At 41.9% G+C, this 25,598-nt stretch overlaps 1 protein-coding gene across 7 annotated transcripts in view; it reads right to left on the bottom strand.

Annotated features, from left to right (window-relative positions):
* The window catches only part of LOC110505187 (ETS-related transcription factor Elf-1), an 82,020-nt gene that overhangs the window by 22,093 nt on the left and 34,329 nt on the right, over positions 1 to 25,598 (bottom strand). For 2 of the 7 annotated variants that reach the window (XM_090219940.1, XM_090219939.1), the window contains exons 2-3: positions 24,065 to 24,117; positions 8,155 to 8,492 (exon numbers count right to left, since the gene is read on the bottom strand). In XM_090219940.1, the coding sequence (XP_090076066.1) occupies positions 8,155 to 8,226 (72 nt within the window). In that variant the 5' untranslated portion in view covers positions 8,227 to 8,492; positions 24,065 to 24,117. Of the gene's footprint in view, positions 1 to 5,636; positions 5,706 to 8,154; positions 8,493 to 24,064; positions 24,118 to 25,598 lie in introns of those variants that run through there. The other 5 variants (XM_036969628.2, XM_036969627.2, XM_090219941.1 and 2 more) reach the window with 3 other exon arrangements.

Here is a 25,598-nt window from a genome sequence, read left to right as displayed (position 1 = left end):
CCAGAAGGCAAGGTCAGTACAGCTGCATTAAAGCTGGGACAGAGAGACTGAAAAACAGCTTCTATCTCAAGGCCATCAGACTTTTAAAGAGGCATCACTTAATAATGGAACACGAGTCACTTTAATAATGTTTAAATAATGTTTACATACTGCTTTACTCATCTCATATGTATATACTGTATTCTATTGTACTGTATTTTAGTCAAAGCCACTCCGACATCACTCAATCTAATATTTCTATATTTCTTAATTCCATTCTTTTACTTTTAGATTGGTGTGTATTGTTGTGAAATGTTAGATACTACTGCACTGTTGGAGCTAGGACCACAAGAATTTCACTACACCCGCAATAACATGTGCTAAGGCCTCCCGAGTGACGCAGTGGTCTAAGGCATTGCATCGTATTGCTAGCTGTGCCACTAGAGATTATGGGTTTGAGTCCAGGCTCTGTCGCAGCTGGCTGCGACCAGGAGACCCATGGGGCGGCGCACAATTGGCCCAGCGTTGTCTGGGTTAGGGAAGGATTTGGCTGGCAGGGATGTCTTTGTCCCATTGTGAGCTAGTGACTCCTGTGGCGGGCAGTGCACACTGACACGGTTACCAGGTGTGCGGTGATTCCTCTGACACATTGGTGCTTCTGGGTTAAGTGGGCATTGTGTCAAGAAGCAGTGAGGCTTTCTTTGGGGTGTGTTTCAGAGGACACATGGCTCTTGACATTCACCTCTCCCGAGTCCATACGGGACTTGCAGTGATGAGACAAGACTGTAACTACCAATTGGAAATTGGGGAGAACTTTTAATATAAATAACATTATTAAATATGTGAATGTGACCAGTAAAATGTTGTTTGCATTGGTTTGATTTGAGGGAGAGCTCATTTCAACAGTATTTCAGTGGCCCACTGGGACATTCTTATTGCTGGGAATTCCAGACACACCCCCTCATTTCCAGCACAACATTTCTCAACACAGGAAGAGCTGAGGACATTTCTCAACTAAGGAAATTGCCAGAGCTCTGGCCAAACCGTATGAGGACCATATGAGAAACTGTTGCGTGTGGCAACAAAGCTCACTTGGCAACACTTTTCAACACTTACTGCGTCCACCAGTGTTACTCCTATCTTATTTTCCAGAGGGGTTGCAAACAAACATTCAGGGTCTATTTAAATATAAACATTTTTTGTGAACAGGCCTATAGGTGGGGGTTCCCACTTGGCTCTATATAATGGTAGGGGAAACACTGTCTACAGTAGGTCCACCAATGTGACATGGCAGTTTCTTTCCCAGATAAGCTTCTCTTATCTCTCATTCTGTGAATCCTTGTGGAGTAAAGACACAGATTTTATTTTTGGACAGAGGGGTAGAGCACACTGTTATTTTCCTATCTTCAATAGCACCACAAAAGGAGGCTGTGTGTATGGCACCTCTTTCTGTTTGTTTTTCCCATAACATGCCCAAAAGAGTCCAGTTCCAGATCCAAAAGGACATGGAGCAGGCAGGACTCATAGCTTTTGCAGGTCCTTTACCGTTAGGTTAAGTTATTCTAAATATCAAACAGCCAAAAATGCTCTAATAAAATGGTGCAAAGTATTTTGGCCTGCACTCATAGCCAGAGGAAGAAAAAGAAATTCAGTGTCAGTTTCTGAAAATTACCAGGAGATGGAGACAGACTACAGCTCTTTGCCTGATTGTCATCTATGTCCCCCCCCCCCCAAAAAAATAAACATTAGTAGCCAAATACCTTGTCACATTGAAAGTCCAGTAACAACAGTTTGACTTAAAATTCCAAAATGGTGTAATGAACAACAAATAGGTATAAAAGTAATAACAAACAACGTTCTGAGTTTTTTTTACATTTACTGATGATTTTACGAGCCCCTAACCATCAATGCAGTACAAATAAGAATAATATATAAAAGTAACGAGTAATTAAAGAGCAGCAGTAAAATAACAATAGCGAGACGACAGTATATACAGCGGGGTACCGGTACAGGGTCAATGTGCTGTGGCACCGGTTTGTCAAGGTAATTGAGGTAATATGTACATGTAGGTAGAGTTATTAAAGTGACTATGCATAGATTATAACAAGAGAGAGTAGCAGTGGTGTAAACTAACAGTACACTAACAGCACCCTGCCACAGACAACTGCATTTACATGGAATCATTCAACCTTTAGGAGTCATTACCAAACAATTAGACTATGTAAACATAGCTAGGAGTTCAGGGACTGTTCAATTAACTTCACAAACAATATCTTAGGTTTCAGAACACTGTCCATCAAACAAACTGCTTTTCCATGATGTCAGTATCAATGGTCAACAGTGGGCCACGAGACCATTTGAGACCTCCACTTGGGAAATATAAAAGATAAAGAATGCAGTTTGTTGTGTCCTTTGACTGTAAAAGCTGACATTTCATTGACACAACAGCATGCTGTCTATTGTTCTCAGACCGTAGTAGCTAGACACAATACCCGATATCTCGGTCGGTCGGGAGCCTGTGACCTTGTGTGTGTGCATGTTTAGTGACCAGGCAATGAGAGCACCAGTAATTCTGCTGAGTTCACTCGTCTGTGCATTAACACCACACTGTCTCCCCTCCCTAGCAGAACCAGACCAGACCAACTGAAACCAACACAGATTCTGCTGAGGGGGCAGAAGACGTCTGTGTCTGTCTGTTGTTGTTGTTTTGACATAATGGGACTCAGTTTCAACAAAGCACCTGTGGGGTTTGGCACAAAGCAGGACCAAAGAGTTACCTATTGAGCACAGACGTCATTTCTAGCTTTGATTTGCATGTGGTTGTCAACTAACATGAATTCAACATCAAATCAATGAAACGTTTCACCGTGTCATTTGATTTAGGTTAAAAGTTGGGTGAAATAAACACAAAACTCCCTTACGTTTATCACTTTTGGCAAATCGAATACGTTTTCCAAGTTGATTCAGTGTCATCACATTGAATTTTGTTTAAATGACGTGGAAACCACGCCAACCAGTTTTTGCCCAGTGGGTAGCCAGCTAGCTAACTTTCCTATTAGCCAAAAGACACTCAACTATCTCAACAAGATAATGAAAGGTGCAAAACAGAGTATGGTATTTAGTACGATTTTACACAAAGGCCATATTGGCTGCATCTTCCTCTTTGTTGCTCTCAACCAGATATAACGATCACTGGAGTATTTGCATCTCAGAGTTCCCAGTTTTGGCTATGAAAGCAAGCGTGAGAGGTTCCCCTATAATCAACCCGGTTCTGCTTTACCTGCCCATGTCGCAATTTTTAGCACCACCTCTATACTTTTAACATCCCCTAATAGGGCTGATAGAGGAAGTTAATGGAAAATATCCCATAGTCACAGGGGTGTCATGCACCCATTATTTTAGACGGGGCACGAAGTTCATGAAGATGGAGGTGGGGTGACAGTTGAAGTTGAAGAATTTAGCATTTTTCAAACACTCGTCTGTGCATTCAGCTTTTTCCTGCAATCAAGAGCCAAAAAATGTATATATTTTACTGCATAGGTTATCTTAGCTGCAGTGCATTCAGAAAGTATTCACACCCATTGACTTTTTACACACTTTGTTGTTACAGCCTGAATTTAAAATGGATTAAATTTAAATTTTGTGTCACTGGCCTACACACCATAATGTTAAAGTGGAATTGTGTTTTGTTTAGTTTTTTTCTACAAAAAAACTAAAAGCTGAAATGTCTTGAGTCTAGAAGTATTCAACCACTGTGTTATAGCAAGCCTAAATCAGTTCAGGAGTAAAAATGTGCTTAACAAGTCACATTAACAGACTCACATTAAGCATCTCCAATCCAAAATTAAATCTACAATTGGCTTCCTTTATCGCAACAAAGCATCCTTCACTCATGCTGCCAAACATGCCCTCGTAAAACTGACCATCCTACCAATCCTCGACTTCGGTGATGTCATCTATAAAATAGCCTCCAACACTCTACTCAACAAACTGGATGCAGTCTATCACAGTGCCATCCATTTTGTCACCAAAGCCCCATACACTACCCACCATTGCGACCTGTATGCTCTCGTTGGTTGGCCCTCGCCTCATACACGTCGCCAAACCCACTGGCTACAGGTTATCTACAAGTCTCTGCTAGGTAAAGCCCCGCCTTATCTCAGCTCACTTGTCACCATAGCAGCACCCACTCGTAGTATGCGTTCCAGCAGGTATATCTCACTGGTCACCCCCAAAGCCAATTCCTCCTTTGGTCGTCTTTCCTTCCAGTTCTCTACTGCCAATGACTGGAACGACCTGCAAAAATCTCTGAAGCTGGAGACTCATATCTCCCTCACTAGCTTTAAGCACCAGCTGTCAGAGCAGCTCACAGGTCACTGCACCTGTACATAGCCCATATATCAACCTACCTCATCCCCATACAGTATTTATTTATTTATCTTGCTCCTTTGCACCACAGTGTTTCCACTTGCACATTCATCTTCTGTACATCTACCATTCCAGTGTTTAATTGCTATATTGTAATTACTTCGCCACCATGGCCTATTTATTGCCTTAACTCCCTTATCTTACCATTTGCACTCACTGTATATAGACTTTTTGTTTTCTTTTGTTCTACTGTATTATTGACTATGTTTTGTTTCTTCCATGTGTTGTTGTATGTGTCGAATTGCTATGCTTTATCTTGGCCAGGTCGCAGTTGCAAATGAGAACTTGTTCTCAACTAGCCTACCTGGTTAAATAAAGGTGAAATAAAAAATAATAATAATAATACAAACAATATAAAGTTGCATTGACTCACTCTGTGTGCAATAACAGTGTTTAACATGATTTTTGAATGACTACCTCATCTCTGTAACACACGCATACAGTCGAGCAGTGAATTTCAAACACAGATTTACCCACAAAGACCAGGGAGATTTTCAAAAGAAGGGGAAACTATTGGTTAAAAAAAAGCAGTCATTGAATATCCCTTTGAGCAAGTTGGAGTAATTCAGTGGAGGCTGCTGAGGGGTGGATGACTCAAAATAATGTCGGAAACGGAGCGTATGGAATGGCATCAAACCACCACTATTCCACCACTCCAGCCATTTCCACAAGCCTGTCCTCCCCAATTAAGGTGCCACCAACCTCTTGTGGTAGAGTTATTAATTACACTTTGGATGGTGAATTAATACATCCAATCACTACAAAGATACAGGCGTCCTTCCTAACTCAGATCCCGGAGAGGAAGGAAACCGGTCAGGGATTTCTTCATGAGGCCAATAGTGTCCTTAAAACACTTACAGAGTTTAATGGCTGTGATAGGAGAAAACTGAGCATAGATCAACAACATTGTAGTTTTTCCACAATACTAACTTAATTGACAGTGATAAGTGAAAAGAAGGAAGCCTGTACGGAATAAAAACATGCATCCTGTTTGCAACAAGGCACTAAAGTAATACTGCTAAAAATGTGGTAAAGCAATTAACTTTTTGTCCTGAATATGAAGTGTTATGTTTGGGGCAAATCCAATACAACCCATTACTGAGTAGCACTCTCCATATTTTCAAGCATAGTGGTGGCTGCATCATGTTATGGGTATGCTTGTAAACGTTAAGGACTGAAGAGTTTTTTTTTTCAGGACAGAAAAAAAGTGAATAAAGCTAAGCACATACAAAATCCTAGAGGAAAACCTGGTTCAGTCTGCTTTCCAACAGGCACTGGGAGATGAAATCACCTTTCAGCAGGAGAACCTAAAACACAAGGCCAAATTTTAACTGGAGTTGCTTACCAAGAAGAAAGTGAATATTCCTGAGTGGCCGAGTTACAGTTTTTACTTAAATCAACTTAAGCATCTATGGCAAGACCTGAAAACTGTCGAGCAATGATCAACAACCAATTTGACAGAGCTTGAAGAATTTTGAAAAGAATAATGGGCAAATGTTGTACAATCCAGGTGTGGAAAGCTCTTAGAGAGCTTGCTGCCAAAGGTTATTCTAGAAGGTATTGACTCAGGAGTGTGAATACTTATGTAAATTAGATTGTTCTATTTTACATTTTTATACATTTGCTAAAATTTCTAAAAACATGTTTCACTTTGTCAGTAAATGAGATTTAAAAAAACAATTTAATCAATTTTGAATTCAGAGTGTAACAACAAAATGTGGAATAAGTCATTGGAATAAGTCAGCTTGTCTAACTGTAAGATAGTTATACAAGCTATTCTAACTTGATTGATAGCCTGAAATGCCTTGGTATCTAGCTATGAGGTTGTGAAACTATCTAGCTGGCTAGTTTAAGCCATCTTCATAAAATTGCTAGGTGGCTAGAATTACAGAGAAACAAAAAAATATGTTTTATTTATTTATCAAGAAGGAATCAATAGGCTACATAGCTTGATCAAATTAATCTACAAACGTACCTCCTGCCCATCACTGGCAGCTAAAATCAAATAAAATGCTGTGTGAGTACACTCTCTCTCCTCCTCCACTGACAATATATCTAGCCTCCTGCCTAGGGACTATTTTCTCCATGCACCTTGAAAGGAACCACTTACTAGGGAGAATGAGGTGGGGGGGGGGGGGGGCTGGTCCAGTCAGTGTGCCCCCAATGCAAAATACCACTGACAGATCTTTATATAAATAATTATGATAAAACGTTTAGTAATTAATTTAACATCTGAAGAATTCTAAAACAGGACAAATCTGAGGGGGCACATGCATTTTCCCCATATGGGCATGACACCACTGCATAGCCACACCCCAGATAACAACTGAAATACTTAAAATGGGGTGCTGTAAATGTGCTGTAATTGAATTACTATTCAGTAAAAAATGTGAGTGGGTGTAAATGTGTATGACCACACCAGGCTTCCATAGAACTCTATAATAGAAGCTTTCAGATACTAAACTGAGCTAAACATAATTCTGAAGTCATTACACCATGGCCCTGACTCAGGGAGCTACTTATTGACTGTAAAATCCAATATAACAAGGCTAATCATTACAGTCCAGCAGGCTAGGCTAGCTGTTGCTTTCTTTGATTCCAACAGCCCCCATACAGAAAGATAAACCCTTCAGACAAGCTAGCTCCAGCGAAAACAAAATAGCCACCTTCGTTAGCATTAGCGCTAAATGTGAATAAGTTATCCCGGTGATATTTTAAGATATTTTGTCCGGCTACCACGTGGACAGGCAATGTAATCCTCAGGTAATTGACTGAGTGGGCACAGGGAGTAACCCAAGAGGAGGCCTGTGTTATTTCAAAACAATGGTAGGCTTTTCAGTGAAATTAGCACATCACCTCACAAACAGCCTCCCACAACAGGTCTGTCTGGTTAGGCCTGAACCAGTGCTATTCAGGCAAGAGGATCCAATGACGACTCTTCTCTCCACATCTACATACATACACACACAGAGACACACAAGCACACACAGAGTAACCTTTGTACCCTAAATTGACAGGTCCTGGCAAAGCCCCACCGTCTCCTCCCACGCATACTAAAAGAGTCCAAACTCTTGGGCCCGGTTTCCCAATGGTTCTAACGATGAATTTAGTCTTAAGATGCTTTTGGGAAACCGGGCTCAGGTCCCTCACACTTTCCGTCTCTGTCCTGCCAATAGCCCACACTCCATTTCCCAGTCCTCTCCCTGCCATCCCTTCCTCCTCCACTCCTTCTCTCAATCTCTCCATCACGTCACAAAGACAGTAAAGCCTCTGACCCGCTGGCTTGCTGACTTCCCTGTTCAAATCCCCGTGACCATGTTGTTTATCAAAAGTTACATTTAGAAGTCCGTTTTGTTTTCAATAATCTTTGTTTCGCAAATCCTTTCAGTATTTTTCTCAATATTATCTGTAAAATTTCCCTGGAAAAGCTGGAGTCCTTAATGGTGAAACAGCCACATCTGTTTGCGATATTACAACAACAAAGTTACTGCAAACAATGAACAAACAATCTTTTGTCCCCTATGATATCATTGCACATGCCATAGATGAGCACAATATGTACTGCAATTTTTTTTGCCATGCTCCTCAGCTCAGCAACAAAAACAATAACAATGGTGGTGGGGCAGCCAAGGACACTGTTTCTCCCTACTGCAGATTCCAGCTTTAACATTTCTATATTGGTGGTGGTACATATTGATAACACTACTGTTATTGACTACTGCTTATTTCCAATGTAATGACAGGTACCTGATTGATCTCATCCATTCCATTGCTGGCAAATTCAAACACTAGCTCATTGGGCTGCACTGCTGTTGCCATGGTGATGAAGATCCGAGGGTAGGACACAGATGGGTAGGGTGTTTTCCTACCCCTCCAGGGACTGTCCAGAAAATCCACCAGACTGAACCCAAGGTTCAAATGTCAATGTCACTGCTGAAGAGTCACTGTGGGTCACAACAAAATGGCTTCCCTTCTTGAGATTCTCCAGTGGCCTCTTCACACTTGTTTGAGAGAAGAGCCGCGCTGAGCCTGGATGGAGGCAGCCTCTTCCTGGGGCCTGCTGCGTCTGGAGCATCTACACCTGCCTGAGAGAAGGGAACATGTCAGCAACCACAGTTATTCAATCAAATCAAAATCAAATCTTATTAGTCACATGCGCAGAATACAACCTTTAGTGAAATGCTTACTTACGAGCCCCTAACCAACAATGCAGTTAAAAAAAAAATACTAAATATGAGTAAGAATAAGAAATAACAGTAACAAGTAATGAGCAGCAGTAAAATAACAATAGCGAAACTACAGTATATACAGCGTTTCTTTGGGACCATCAAGCAATGTCCTGACAATTGACACACATAAATGTTCTGTTTGACATTAAGGCAATGTTCTCTTAACCCTAATGCCGAAACATGCTAAATTGTTCTCAGAAGGTTTTTGCTAACACAGATAGAATGGTCCCATAACTAATGGAAAACTGTACACTCAAACATTAGGGTAACATTACAAAAACATTCTCTCTCCATAGAATTCTTAGCTGGGTCTTCCAAAGTAGAATCAAGACTAGCACAGAGCACATGGAAAAATGCAACCACACTTTCCAATACATCCATTGCCCATCTTCACATTCAGTTCTATTGTAGTCACTTGAAAAAGTGTGTGATTATAGCTGTCACCTTAGTGAGAAGCTACAGTGCATTCGGAAAGTATTCAGACCCCATGACCTTTTCCACATTTTGTTACGTTACATCCTTATTCTTAAATTGATTAAATAAAAATGTTTCCTCATCAATCTACACACAACACCCAATAATAACAAAGCAAAAAACAGGTCTTTCGAAATGTTTGCTAATTTATAAAAATGTAAAACATAAATAAATATTTACAAAAGTATTCAGACCCTTTGCTATGAGACTCAAAAAATATTGCTCAGATTCAATTGATTGAACATGATTTGGAAAGGCACACACCTGTCTATTTAAGGTCCCACAGTTGACAGTTCATGTCAGAGCAAAAACCAGGCCATGAGGTCGAGAGAAGATTATGTTGAGGCACAGATCTGGGAAGGGTACCAAAAAATGCCTGCAGCATTGAAGATCCCCAAGAACACAGTGGCCTCCATCATTCTTAAATGGAAAAAGTTTGGAACCACCAAAACCCTTTGTAGAGCTAGCCGCCCGGCCAAACTAAGCAATCGAGGGTTCCTCTGTGGAGATAAAATAAACTTCCAAAAGGAAAACCATCTCTGCAGCACTCTACCAATCAGGCCATTATGGTAGAGTGGCCAGACGGAAGCCCCACCTCAGTAAAAGGCACATGACAACAGGCTTGGAGTTTGCCAAAAGGCACCTAAAGGACTCTCAGAAAATGAGAAACAAGATTATCTGGTCTGATGAAATCAAGATTAAACTCTGGCCTGAATGCCAAGCGTCACATCTGGAGGAAACCTGACACCATCCCTACTGTGAAGCGGGTTTTCAGCGGCAGGGACTGGGAGACTAGTCCGGATTGAGGGAAAGATGAACAGAGCAAAGTACAGAGAGATGCTTGATGAAAACCTGCTCCAGAGTGCTCAGGACATCAGTCTGGGGCAAAGGTTCACCTTCCAACAGGACAACGACCCTAAGCACACAGCCAAGACAACACAGGAGTGGCTTCAGGACAAGTCTCTGAATGTCCTTGAGTGGCCCAGCCAGAGCCCGGACTTGAACCCGATCGAACATATCTGGAGAGATCTAAAAAATAGCTGTACAGCGACACTCCCCATCCAACCTGACAGAGCTAGAGAGGATCTGCAGAGAAGAATGGGAGAAACTCCCCAAATACAGGTGTGCCAAGCTTGTAGCGTCATACCCAAGAAGACTTGAGGCAGTAATCACTGCTAAAGGTGCTTCAAGTACTTATTAAAGTGTTTGAATACTTATGTAAATGTGAAATTTCAGTTGTTTTTTTAAACATTTGAAAAAAGAGAAACAAAACATGTTTTTGCTTTGTCATTACAGGGTATTGTGTGTAGATTGATGAGGGGAAAAAAATATTTTAATCAATTTAAAATTTTAGATCCATTTTAGACATGACTACACGGATCACGAAGATGCTTTTTGGGGTTTTAGGCTGGGTTTCAGTATAGGCACTTGACTTGAAGAAATGTTTTTGATTGCTTTTTGCATAAACTCAGAAGAGTTTCGTCTGGTTTGTGCTGCTCCACTTTCAGAAGCACATGGTTCCCTTTACTCCATCAAAGCCCAGTAGCGGTAAGTAGACTAGTCCCCCTTTGACGTCACATCTGTAGTACCCCCCCCTCCCCCCCCAACCACCCAAGGATGTGAGCTCACCCCTGGTCATGAGAGCCAGTGTAAATGATGGGGGGGCACATGGGTGGGGTGGAAGAACAGGAAACAAGTTCTGGAAAAAGAACACAGTTCTTTTGATGGTCTCTGTCCAAGCCCCCTTCGGGAGGGAGGAAGAGATGGGTGGATGGATGGAGGGATAGGGGGATTGTAGTGAGAGTGTAGCCCGCATCCCACATGCTGGTCTCAAGGGGTGTGGATGGGAAGGGAAGGGGCCGGGGGTCTGGTTAAAGATTAAATCGGGAGGTGGAGGGGGGAGGAGATGGAAGCTGGCAACAGTAGAGAGGGGAGAGAGAAAGATAAAGATAGAGATGGCAGCAGTACTCAGAAACCCCCCCCCCCCCCCCCCCGATACCACCACACCCCCAGCCGCCCCTACCTACCCCCTTTCCTTCACCACTGCTGCAGGGTGGGGCCTGTTTGCTTTGAAATGCCTGTGTGACTGACGGAGCGCATTCCTAGTTCAATTGTGTCTCTGGGGGGGGTGGTGAAAGGGGAGAGGGTGAGAGAGTGAAGACGGGGGGTTCAAACTGGGGGAGTAAAGTGGTGGGGGGGTAGGGCAGGGAGGTCAAACATGTGTGATTAAAAGTCTCTTGTTTCTTTCATCTGCCTGCTTCTGGTAGATGCATAACGTGAAGCTCAGAGGAGGGAGAGGGGGACTGGAGAGGAGAAGAGGAGTGGAAAGGAAGAGTGGGAAGAGTACTGAAGGCTAGCCTTTCATTTCACACAGCCTCTCCCTCCCTCTTTCTCGCTCTCTCTTTCACTCTGCCCATGGATAGTTTCCATGCCCACCTCTGCCACCCACTGCTGGCCATTATAAGCTGGAGCCCTATGACTGCCAGTGCCCTTGGCATCTGCTGGGAGGGAGATTTGCCCCTCCCAGTGGAATGGACCTCCTGGTGGGGTTAAATGGGAGGTGGAGCAGATGGATCCTTCAGTTCCAGGCCCCACATTAAACTACCTCCGTGGGCAGACAGACAACTAAGTGACTCCCTGCACTCAGTAGTCACACAGGCTAGAGGCCACACATGGAGCAGACAGCACGCATAAGCCTGGACTAAGCAGAATCCTCTCTCTCTGCTTCTCTGGGAAGAAAGTAAACATCTAGGGGTCAGGTTCATATGGGAGCCCATTCCTGGCTGCATATATTTATTTCAGTCTATGGGCATGCCTAGATTCCCATAGACATCATACAGTATATGACCTCATTGGTACTGCCCAACTCCAATGTTCCCTTCTAGACTTAAAGGGACAGTTCACTTCAAAGTCAAGTTCAATCAATTAAAATGTGTGAGTGTTTTGTGAATATAGGCCCTGAAAAGGGTAGATTTTTGAATGAACTGTGCCTTTTAGAGAGGACAGAATATGATATGACCCTTACAATCCTGTCTCATTTCTCTCTTCAATTTCTCTTTACTCCTCATGCCATCCACCATAACTGTCAGTAGTATGGTTGTTCCATGGCACTTTCAAATTCTATTACATTTGTTGCCAGAGTTTACAGATGGGCTTGTGACTGAATTAATAATTTGCACAGATGCCAGAAAAAGCCTGTTAACAAATCAATAGAAATATCACTATAGGACGGCCTGGCTTTTTATCAGAGGGTTTAATGCAAGGTAGGTGTGTGTGTGCGTGTGTGTGTGTGTGTGTGTGTGTGTGTGTGTGTGTGTGTGTGTGTGTGTGTGTGTGTGTGTGTGTGTGTGTGTGTGTGTGTGTGTGTGTGTGTGTGTGTGTGTGTGTGTGTGTGTGTGTGTGTGTGTGTGTGTTCTATATCCCTCCTGCTATCACATCATTGATCTGGGTGACCCAGTTGGCAGAGTGCTGAGGGTAGACAGATTACTACAGACAGTCAGCCATTAGAGAGACCTGTACAGTATCCCAGCGCACACGACAGATGACATGGCTGAGATCACTCTACAGTATGTCAGTCAGAGGAGACGACAGGGGAAAAAAGCAAATCAGAACAGCTCACCAGTTAAGTGTAATCTTTTTTCCCCCCTTTTTCTCCCCAATTGGTAGTAGTTCCAGTCTTGTCTCATCACTGCAACTCCTGTACGGACTCGGGAGAGGCGAAGGTCGAGAGCCATGCATCCTCCGAAACCCAACCCAACATAGTCACACTGCTTCTTGACACAACGCACATCCAAAAACACCGCACCAATGTGTCGGAGGAAACACCTGGCGACCTGGTCAGCGTGCACTGCGCCCAGCCCACCACAGGAGTCACTAGTGCGCGATGAGACAAGGATATCACTGCCAGCCAAACCCTCCCTAACCCGGACGAAGCTGGGCCAATTGTGTGTCGCCCCATGGACCTCCCAGTCGCGGCCGGCTGCGACAGAGCCCGGATTTAGACCACTGCGCCACTCGGGAGGCCCACTAAAATGTAATCTAAATTGTAAATCTAAATCTACATAATCCCCTAAGTAATATTATATATATATATATATATATATATATATATATATATATATATATATATATATATATTATCATGAGAGGGCCATTAACAATAACTAGTAATGCTGCATACTCCAACAAAGGTTAACATTTCTGGTAAATATTATTATAAATTGCTGAGGTGCATTCACTTTTGAGGACACAGTACAAATATGATATAAATCTGAAAATCTGAAATATTTCATGATGTATTTCCTATTCAACAAAACTGCATGAATAAGGCTTGAAATGACATATGCTTTCTAAATGTAGTATAATCAAATTATAAAATGACTAACTATAAGATTTCACTTTCCTTGTACGTGTAAAATACATATTTGTATGATTAGTGTTAGAGAAAATATGCATATTTTCTAAAGATCTCTCTATCAAAATGACTGTCCCCGTCGCTGTGAACATCACACAGAGCTCTAGATTTGCTTCTTGACCTCATTAGGAACTTGTCTTTGATCTCATATTAATATTTTCTGTCTACGACAAAGTATTTTTTTTCAAAATATATGAATGATTTTATATTACTTTGTTAAAGTTGACAAAAATCGATCTCTGAATGTGCTAGAGTGACCACTTCGCAGGCATGTATGTGCTTTGTCTGTGGCTGTGATGGTGGGCTCAGCCAGGAGTTGATGGACAGTCAGAAGAGCGAATGAAAGGGTACATCCCAGCATCAAGTGGTGCCAGATTTCCCATCCTACTTCAAACAGGCGGAAGAGTGTCCGTTACGGTGTCCACAGATCGATTCATAAGCGAAAATGTCAGTCGGAACCAGTACCAGAACCACGCAGGTCCACTAAACAGGGGACTTTATATCTAAGAGTGTTATTCAATTTCCCAAGCCTCCACAGAGCAAATAAATCAGAGTGTGACTTTAGCCTGCATGGGGCCACTCTTGGCCAGCCTCAGGCTACATGAGTACTGGGACACACTCTTTTCAGGCCACTTCAATATAAAGTGATTTTCATAGCAAGTTAGGAAAGCATTTTCGCTAACCCTTACCCTTTTCCTAACCTTAATTTAGCAGTTTAGGAGACTGAGGTTAACTCTCGTAACCTGCTGCATAAGTTCTCCTAACCTGTTACGAAAAAGTTACTTTAGTATCGAAGTGGCTTTCCTCTTGAGTACTACTGGAGTTAGTAGAAGGAATTACCACTCCACTGTGGCACATGTCATGTGACTGATGGTTGATGTGCTCCACGCTCTCCCTTCCTCAAACAAACGTTTGTTGTAGCGCGTTCTCGTGTCAGTTCTACCTGCTGTGTATTGAGGAGTAGAAAAGAACAAACAGCAGAAGACTACTCCACCTCTCCTGGCGCAAAGTGACTGGCAGTCGCAATAACAACCAATTAGAGGTCACAGAGCGTTGTATTGTGTAGAACAGACATGACTGTCTGTCCGGTGGAATAGAGAATAGTGTTAGCTCTATTTGTTAGACCTACCTTTCTATCTGCAATGTTCCGAACGCTTCACAAAATTGAATACACCCCTGGCTTCATGAACAAACGTACAGCTTCCAGCAGGCCATTATTTCCCCGTCTTCGCTCTCCTCGGCTGAGCTCATTGATAACGATGAAAGAAGGTAATTTAGCCAATTAAATAACTAGGCAATGTGTCAGCCTACATGTGGCGACCACGTAAACATTGTGAGATATGAGAAAACCTACCAAGAACCACATATTCTCATCAACCCCGGTTCCTTTCTCTAATAAAGGAACCGGGGTTGATAATAATAATAATTTTTTGTTAACGTTCAAAGAGGTGACGTTATAGGGTGGTTGGAGCATGCTCCGGTGGTTCTGGTATAACTATGTGATTGGCGGTTGTAGTATGGGTGGTAATGCTTGCTCAAACACTCACTCGCCCTGTGTCGAGAGATTGAGTTCAGAGTCTCAGAATAGCTCTTGATCTGATGAGCGCTTTCGGGGAAAAAGGGGAGAAATGAGAGAGAGAGAGAGAGAGGACACAGAGGAGTGTGGCGTTCTTTCCTGCTTGGCGATAATAGCGAGGAAACGGACTTAAGACTGGCATTTCAGGCAGTACACGCTTGATTTTCCAAATGCGATTTTAGACGGAGATGATAGACAATGGGCATAAAGTCCTCTCTTCACTATCCAAACACTGCAAAGGTTAGGAAAACTGACCCACTGCAGTCAATTAGTACAGCTCATCACAAAGGGAATATATGCCTCCACTCGAGTGGTTAAGTCTAAGTCTGAGAGAGACTGACAGAAAAGCTTAGCCTCCAATGTACACAACCGTTCAGGGGTTTTTCTTAATTTTTACTATTTTCTACATCGTAGAATAATAGTGAAGACATTAAAATTATGAAATAACACATGTGGAATCATTTAGTAATCAAAAAAGTGTTAAACAAATCAAAATATATTTTATATTTGAGATTCTTCAAATAGCCACCCTTTGCCTCGATGTCAACTTTGCACACTCTTGGCCTTCTCTCAACCAGCTTCACCTGGAATGCTTTTCCAACAGTCTTGAAGGAGTTCCGACATATGCTGAGCACTTGTTGGCTGCTTTTCCTTCACTCTGTGGTCTGACTCATCCCAAACCATCTCAATTTGGTTGAGGTCAGGGGATTGTGGCGGCCAGGTCATCTGATGCAGCACTCCATCACTCTCTTTCTTGGTAAAATAGCCCTTACACAGCTTGGAGGTGTGTTGGGTCATTGTCCTGTTGAAAAACAAATGATAGTCCCACTAAACCCAAACCAGATGGGATGGTGTATCGCTGTGATAGACATGCTGGTTAAGTGTGCCTTAAATTCTAAACAAATCACAGACAGTGTCACCAGCAAAGCACCCCCACACCATAACACCTCCTCCTCCATACTTTACGGTGGGAAATACACATGCGGAGATCTCCAATTTGGACTCCAGACCAAAGGACAAATTTCCACCCGTCTAATGTACATTGCTTGTGTTTCTTGGCCCAAGCAAGTCTCTCCTTATTATTGGTGTCCTTTAGTACTGTAGTGATTTCTTTGCAGCAATTCAACCATGAAGGCCTGATTCACAGTCTCGTCTGAACAGCTGATGTTGAGATGTGTCTGTTACTTGAACTCTGCGAAGCATTTATTTGGGGTGCAATTTCTGAGGCTGGTAACTCTAATGAACTTATCCTCTGCAGCAGAGGTAACTCTGGGTCTTCCTTTCCTGTGGCGGTCCTCATGAGAGCCAGTTTCATCATAGCACTTGATGTTTTTTGCGACTGTACAAGTTCTTGAAATGTTACGTATTGACTGACCTTCAAGTCTTAAAGTAATGCTGGACTGTTGTTTCTCTTTGCTTATTTGAGCTGTTCTTGCCATAATATGGACTTGGTCTTTTACCAAATAGGCCTATCTTGTGTATACCACCCTTACCTTGTCACAACACAACTGATTGACTCAAACGCATTAAGGAAAGAAATTCCACAAATGAACTTTTAAGAAGGCACACCTTTTAATTGAAATGCATTCCAAGGTGACTACCTCATGAAGCTGGTGTAGAGAATGCCAAGAGTGTGCAAAGCTGTCATTAAGGCAAAGGAAAGCTGCTTTGAAGAATCTGAAATATAAAATATATTTGTATTTATTTAACACTTTTTGGTTACTACATGATTCCATGTGTGTTATTTCATAGCTTTGATGCCTTCACTATTATTCTACAATGTAGAAAATAGTAAAAATAAAGAAAAACCCTTGAATTAGTAGGTGTTCTAAAACTTTTGAACGGTATAGTATCTCTAGAGAAGTGCAAGAAAATTAGCTTTGAAACGGCTAAATGTTCTCTGCACCCCATGAAAAAAATTGTAGAATCGCAGGAAATAAACTTGACATTTTCTCTCTGCCGACAAGAGGGGTGTATTTACAGAGACCTGACCTAAGAGAGCAAAGCAAAATACCAATGTACATGTTGGCAGAAAAACTGAGGACAACATAAATTTTTTGTGGTCTTCAAGTGTAGTCAGCAGAGAAGTGCTGTTTTGCAGGAATGCTTCTGGGTTCCTGTTGAGGAAATGACTCAGTGGTATTAGGCTGGTGTCAAGTCAGTCCTGGAGCCCTGCTATAGTAGAATCCTCTCTGGCTAATAGTTTGCCTGTACTGTTTGGCCTCGTGCACATCAATAGAGGGAAAAAACACATTATTTTAGCAGACTAGAGGCTAAGACATTTATCTTATTCAACAACAACAGCACACCCCTACTGAGTGAGAGAATGAAGTAGCCACTGTCCTGACATGGTCACAGACAATTCAACTTTAAAAGAGTCTTTAAGACATGCAAGTTGGCAAAGATACAGTTTTTTCGAGACACCATCTCACACGGAAGAAAGAACAGACAACCTTTCAAGGCAAACTAGCCCGGTTGATTGGGAATTATCCAAAGGTCATAGTCCTATGAGGTGACTGTTTGCTAATTCGACAGAGTGAAGGGACAGCAATTAAGAGGCTGCTACCTCCATGCCAGGCAAAGAACAGAGCATACACAGACACAGAAGGTACTTTCACCGCCACCACAACCTACACCAGTGTGTGTGTGTATAAAAACTGGTAGAAGTATTCTCAGCTCTGCTCAGCACATGTACATGTCCATGCATGGGCTATGGAATGGGCTATGGCACAATGCTCACAGTCACGGCATGTTTAAACTGACAAAACTTTATTGGGTAATAGGGGGTTGCAAGTTGCCATGCCGGGGCGAGATATATGGCCAGAAAGGAAGGCAGTGGACATAGGAATCCTATAATAACAGCCAGTAAGAGAGAGTGGGGCCAGTAAAACAACAAAACATGCTGCTGTTATGTCTGCACTCTGATATATCTGAGTTAGTGGTGTTGCATTAAGAGTAACATTAACACACAGTTCAACAGTGCTGTTATTGTTCTGTTATGCCTGACGTCTGTGATATGGGATTGATTACTCTATTCTGTATGAGTTGACATTAAACAACATCAAGTTGATAATGGAGTTGTCATTCTAAACACAACAGCTGCCTCCAAAACAACAGTGATGTCTGTCTGTTGTAGAAATGCACGGCATCGGCTGGTCGTGCCACAGCCAAATGAAGACAGCGATAAAAACAAGGTTGAAGGCAGCAGCACCCACACCCTCACCCAGACAGGTGCCGCTAGTGCTAACTTACTATGGCAAACCCGAAAGAGCTATAGCATTCTTTGGTGCGTGACAACAGGCTGGAGATAATAGTGCTAACTCGCACGGGCTAATTCTGAAGAGCTAGCTGTTGCTAGCTGTTGCTAGCATTCTATGGGGTGTGAAAACACAGACTGGTGCTGTTAGTGCTAACCCGCAGCTCATAGAGTCACATGAGTGCCTGTTAATCCATGATCATTTGCATGGTAATTTACTACTTTTTAAAGCAGAAATATCAGCTATGTGTGTAGTCTCAGCCATGATTAATTTATTGATCACAGTGAGATGACCAACATTCACATGACTTCTGCATTGAGTCTTCATATGGATGTTAAATCATACTAATCTTTAAATAATCAATTGTAGCTTACTTGTAGCCTACACAAGTATCCTGAGGCTTTGGAAATATATTGGCACACACCCCTCATATCATGGCAGAGCATACCATGCATGAGGAAACAGAGAGAAGAGGGAGTGTAGTGAAAATAGAGGCGGCAAATATAATTGAGAGAATTGAAACAGCAGCCACAAACTGACCTGTAAAGCTTGCACTGACAGGAAATGCATCACTGGGTTTCAGCGACTTCCTGTCTGTTAAACCACATTCAGTAGAAAACGTCTCTCTCGGTGCAAGAGTGGAAAGTTCTTTCAACTCCCCCTCCTTCCTTCTAACCAACTGATTCGGCCTTTGATGTGTTTCTACCCCTTCTCTGTGCCTTCCAAAGTCCAAAACTCATGCGTGTATAGAAAATTCCTGTTTTGCGATTGCAGATCTGATTAAATAAATGTATCTCCTCAGAAAGACCAACCTTGAACAAGGACTTATTCCTCGACCTCCATCGCACCTTTTTACATGTCAGCGAGTAATACTAAGTTTACTGTTCATAATGGCCGTGTTAGTGAATGGAAATGGAGTCAGTGGGCATCTTCTTGTTAACCTTGATATGCTACACGTGCCCTTTCAAAACTCACACTCACATCTAACAATCCCACATATAGACACACACACATAGAAACCCCCATGTGTTCCTGAGCAAGGTGTTGCCTTCCACTGCAGCACACCATACCGCACCACCAAGCTGGCCCCTTTCGTCACTGGTTTCACGCCAATTCTAACCACGTTCCTGTAACACTGTCCTGCCAGTAGTTCTAAAAAATCAACACTATAGTTCCTCTCCACGACAGTTAATACCCACTGGGCACAGACGTCAGTTCAATGTCTAGTTTTAATTTACATTTGGATGAGTTGTCAACTGATCTGGACTCAATGTGAAATCAAACAAAAAATGTCACCCTGCCATTGGATTTATGTTAGAAGTTTGGTAAAGGAAATATGAAATACCCTTACAGTACGGTGATGGCTTTTTTGGATGAAAATGACGTGGAAACAGTGTTGATTTTTTTTTGCCCAGTGGGTAGTTACTTTAGCCTCGTACGAACGATCCTGATCTCGTGAGAAACGGAAGGTAAGCTTGCGAGATCAGGATGGTTCATATGAGGCCCCTCAAAGTATTTTATGAGTTGTTAGCCCAGCTGTTCTGGCAACAAATTTCCATTCGAAGCTTACCAAATGTAAACATTCAAGGGTGACCCTTTAGTACAACTTCTTCTTAAAGTGCAATAGAGGATAAAGTCAGAGGCAGCCACAAAAAACGCAGAGAACATGAAACATGAAACAGCCCTATGCACATTTCCTCATACATGCAACGGGGTTTAGACAGTCCCTTATTTAACCCAAACTGATATTTCAGGATACCTAAAAGATTAGCAGAATATGACACAAAGGCCTAAAACTTTAACCAAATATCCACAGAGGTAGGACCAGATCAGCATGTCCCTTGACTTTTTCCACATTTTGTTACCTTACAGCCTTATTCGAAAATGGATTGAATTCATTTTTTCCTCATCAATCTACACACAATACCCTGTAATGACAATTCAAAAACTTGTTTTTAGAATTAAAAAAAGCAGTAATACCTTATTTACATAAGTATTCAGACCTTTTGCTATGAGACAAAAAATTGAGCTCAGGTGCATCCTGTTTCCATTGATCATTCTTGAGATGTTTCTACAAATTGATTGCAGTCCACCTGTGGTAAATTAAATTGATTGGACATGATTTGGAAAGGCAAACACCTGTCTATATAAGGTCCCACAGTTGACAGTGCATGTCAGAGCAAAAACCAAGCCATGAGGTCGAAGGAATTGTCCGTAGAGCTACGAGACAAGATTGTGTCGAGGCACAGATCTGAGGAAGGTTACCAAAACATTTCTGCAGCATCGAAAGTCCCCAAGAACATAGTGGCCTCATTCTTAAATGGAAGAAGTTTGGAACCACCAAGACTCTTCCCTGAGCTGGCCACTCAGATGGTCACTCTGACATAGCTCCAGAGTTCATATGTGGAGATGAGAGAACCTTCCAGAAGGCCTTTATGGTAGAGTGGCCAGACGGAAGCCACTCCTCAGTAAAAGGCACATGACAACACGCTTGGAGTTTTCCAAAAGGCACCTAAAGGACTCTCGGACCATGAGAAACAAGATTCTCTGGTCTGATGAAATCAAGATTGAATTCTTTGGCCTGAATGCCAAGCTTCATGTATGGAGGAAACCTGGCACCATCCCTACTGTGAAGCATGGTGGTGGCAGCATCATGCTGTGGGGATGGTGTTCAGAGGCAGGAACTGGAAGACTAGTCAGGATCGAGGGAAAGATGTACAGAGCAAAGTACAGAGAGATCCTTGATGAAAACCTGCTCCAGATCACTGAGGACCTCAGACTGGGGGCGAAGGTTCACCTTCCGACAGGACAACGACCCTAAGCACACAGCAGGAGTGTCTCTGAATGTCCTTGAGTGGCCCAGCCAGAGCCCGGACTTGAACCCGATCAAATATGTCTGGATAGACCTGAAAATAGCTGTGCAGCAATGCTCCCCATCCAACCTGAGCTTGAGAGGATCTGCAGAAACTCCCCAAATATCGGTGTGCCAAGCTTTTAGCGTCAAATCCAAGAAGCCTCGAGGCTTTAATCGCTGCCAAAGGTGATTCAACAAAGTACTGAGTAAAGGGTCTGAATACTTATGTAAATGTGATATTTTTATTTTTAAACATTTGCAAAAAATTCTAATAACCAATATTTGCTTCGTCATTATGGGGTATTGTGTGTACATTCATGAGAGAGAAATAAACAATTTAATCAATTTTAGAATAAGACTATAACGAAACAAAATGTGGGAAAACTGAATACTTTCTGAATGCACTGTATATTCCGTAATATATTCTATTTTACCAGCAGTAAATGGGCCCACTGTCTAAACCATGGATTCTAAAAAAAAACATTTTTTTAGAACTACCACCCCACCACCAGCAATCTATTTATATTATGTAGCAACAGGCCACACGCCATAGATAGGAAGAGCCATTAGAGTTGTGAAAGCAGGACAGGAAATTGCAGCAAGGGACACTAAAAACATATGTCCCCTTATCTCTTAAGTAAAGCTAGTAGCTACTTGATCGCTACTAGAAGCTACTTATTCAAATGTCCATTTGGCCATTTTACCTGTTCACAAAATATCAAGAATGATTAGCATCTGGAAACGGCGAAGGTGCCTATTGGTCATACGTGACCAAACAAATGGTATATGAGTATATAAAATTATGTGCTGAAGAGCAGCAATACACATCTCACATGGGAGATGCTTGTTTGCTCATCATCATTGCCCCCATCTCCAACCTGCTTCATGTGCACTGAGGTGAAATAATTAGCTTGGGGCCAATTCGCAGGATCCAATAGCAAACTGACATGATTGCAAAATGTGAGTGTAGACGGATGACTCTCTTGCTGAAGAATCTCCACATTTGTCCTTGGTCCAAGAATTACTTCCCTACTTCTCAAGGCACGTCAAAAGAAAGTTTGAGGTTTATGTATGATTTTGATAGAATATCTAATGGTTTTGAAATCTGTGATATGATCTTGGGTGGGTGTTAGTCGTTTATGCCTCTCTCTCTCTCGGGGCTTTCAGGACCTTATGTGTTTGAGTGACAAAATGGGTTGAAATGGAAAAACACAGACACAAGACAGAGACGACTAAAGTATGTCTCTCTTTCAGCCTCAGTTCAGCTGCCTCTTACGCATTGACAATTATACTCTCTTGGAAATATTTGAAATGCTTTGTTTTGAAGGCTCTCCCGTTGTTTTGGCTGCCGTGGGGGAAGAATTTGGTACGTGACCAAACTGGAATAGCAAAAACACTTTCAACTCCATCCAGTATCCCAACCTATCCCAACCTATCTCCTAAGCAACAGCTGCCTAAACGTTAACATCCCACTGGGCACACCACATCATTTCAACGTGACAATTTTTTTCATATTTGGTTGAGATGTTGATCAATTCACCCACTCCAAAAGAAAGCCAGAAGTTTGTTGAATTCCTAATGTATGCTTTCAACCATTTAAAAGCACAACACAGTTCAAATAGGAATACAATGTTAGATATTTTGTATTCATATAACACATTCCAATGAGATTTCAACCTTCATTCACCGACTCCAAAAGACAGGCAGAAGTTTGTTGAATTCCTAATGTATGCTTTCAACAATATAATTTTTTTAAAAGCCCAACCTAACAATGTTGGATTTTTGGTTTAGTAGTCATCTAAAAGTGGTATCACAGCGCTTTCAACCATTTAAAAGCGCAACAAAGTTCAAATGGGAATACAATGTCAGATATTTTGTTTTTATAAAACAACTTGATGTGTTATCACTGTGCTTCCTCTATTAGTGCAACCAAGTGACCTGGATTGCAGATGAGATTACAATAAAAGTACATAGTGCAATGACGTTGAAGGTTTGACGTTATTTCAAAGGTACAAATTCTACATATTTTATGCAAGGTTTGTCTATGTTGAAAATTGGTTACAATGATGACATAATCCTGTGACTGAAATTTCACCCTCAAAACAACAGTTGATGATTTATTTCAAATCCAATGTATTTTCCACAATTCCACGTCACAGTACATTGACAAATTACGTTGAAATAACATTGATTCTACCAGTTTGTGCCCAAATGAACTGGAAACTACTGCTAAAACAGGGCCCTCTGAAGCTAATTCCAAGTCCAATGGCCCTCACAAGGACTTTTTTAAACTATGCTCCATGGTATGGTTATGAAATAGCACTGTCCCCACCATCTCACTCTTTCTCTCTCACACACACACTCACACACACACACACACATCCCTGATCTGTTTACATGTGTGCAAATACCAACATGTCACAGCACAGGTCGCCAAGAGGGGAGAAAAACCATGCCTTAAACATACCAGCAGCACAACACCCATGCTTCACACACAGCCACTCATGCAGCAGCAACCTTGAACTAAAAAAAAAGTTGACAGCGAGATTCCTGCTTTTTAGCCTCATCAGACGACCACTGCACCTTGAAACTTGCTCTGCATTCTCCAACTGGTAATACATGCAAGTTGGCAAGGCTTACCCTAAGAATCATGGTTCCATAGAGAGAGGCTATCAAACGGGGAGGAAAATGCAGTCAAGATACTTTTGTTTCTCCAGTAGTTGCTTGAGGCAGAGATTACAGCATACCGAGCCTTTATTGAAATTGTGCCCTCAAATCTTGGAGTACTATCAGAACACTGAGGCTTTGGCTCCTTCTGGGAGTGGGGACATGGCTGCTAAGAGCGGTACATACCAAAACAGGTCTGGACACAAGCGGGCTGGTGCGTCCACCCATCGTCAGGCATGCTGCAAATCAGCAACACACACAGTCAGCACACCTACAGAAAGAGGAGCTTAACTCTGCTTCATTGGCCTCAATCTTATCGCAGGCTTGGCCAAAGTTTGGGGTCAAATGCTATAAAATAAAGCTACCACAGCTGTGTTTCTTATAGCTTGGTGAGTGCGTGGTTGTCTTATGGTTATTTTTCATTCAACCTTCCCACAACATTCTGGGAATGATGCAGGATACCCAGCTAGCATATAACGTTCTGAGAACCATATGTGTTTTCTGTGGGAATTTCATTACTTCAACATAATATTTTCTGCGGGTTTCTTCATGGTTTTATTTATAGTCATGTTCTCAGAGCGTTCAGAGAATGTTAAGAAACAATGTTCTTCTGTGGGAATTTCAGTACTTCAGCACAACCTTTTCTGCAGGTTTCCTCATGGTTCTATTTAAAGTCATGTTCTCAGGACATCAATCAATCAGTCAAATGTATTTATTAAGTCCTTTTTCCATCAGCCGATGTCACAGTGCTGTACAGAAATCCAGCCTAAAACCCCAAACAGCAAGCAATGCAGATGTAGAAGCAAGAAAAAGTTCCATAAAAACCACAAGAAAACAGTAGTGTTCGAAGAACATTAAAATAATGTTATTTCAAAAACATATATTTTGTTCTCTGCGTCAACAAAACTCTCTCTATCCGCCATCTTGTTAAGTGTGTTCAGGTGTTTTGGCTACACCTAAACTTAATGAGTGCTTATTTCCTTTGAAATGGGGTCTGTTTAAATGGAATATAAATAACAACTTTGTATGCATTAAAAAAACATGGAATGCTAGCTCTATCCTGGTGGTGCAGTGGACTAATTCCATGGCTAGAGAGCATATGATGATAGTTTCAAATCTCACTGATGCTGTACCACAATAAAAAAAAATTGTGTTTGCATGATTAATGCCTAAGCAAATGAATTTCCATGTGTCCTGGCTGTGCTTGGTTTTCAAAACAGTTAACCTAAAAACTTTCAGGAACTATAGTAAAATGTTCGCAGAACCTCCCTGCAACCAAAAGCATACGTTCCCAGAACAGGCAACATTTTAATTTCCGTTTAAAAAATGTTATGTTTTACTGTTCCGGAAACGTATGGCTTCGTTCTCAGAATCAATTGGAGACCAAAAACGGACGTTCCCACAACTTCCAAGAAACCAAATGTGCTAGATGGGACTTGTCTGTGGGCGAAGGAGTTTTTTGCATGCATCCAGAGGCATTGAAACCGAATGGAAACTTCAATTTGATGCATTTGTAGATTTCTTCAGTTTTTTTTAAAAACAATCAATTTAAAGACATTGAATTTGGTAATCAGTGCCGATTCAAACAAATCACTTGCATGATGCCTCTGCCTGCATCTATAGTACTGCATTGAGTAGAATCGTACATTAAGTTCTGAAATTGTGGCATATTTCCTTTGGGTAAATCACTTCAGTTAGAAATCCCACAGATTAGGAGCGA

The sequence above is a fragment of the Oncorhynchus mykiss genome, chromosome 25, assembly GCF_057628025.1.
Source record: "Oncorhynchus mykiss isolate SJ-2025 chromosome 25, ASM5762802v1, whole genome shotgun sequence".
NCBI lineage: Eukaryota > Metazoa > Chordata > Actinopteri > Salmoniformes > Salmonidae > Oncorhynchus > Oncorhynchus mykiss.
The sequence above is the reverse complement of the archived record's forward strand: the minus strand, read 5'-3'. Positions and strand labels throughout refer to the sequence as shown.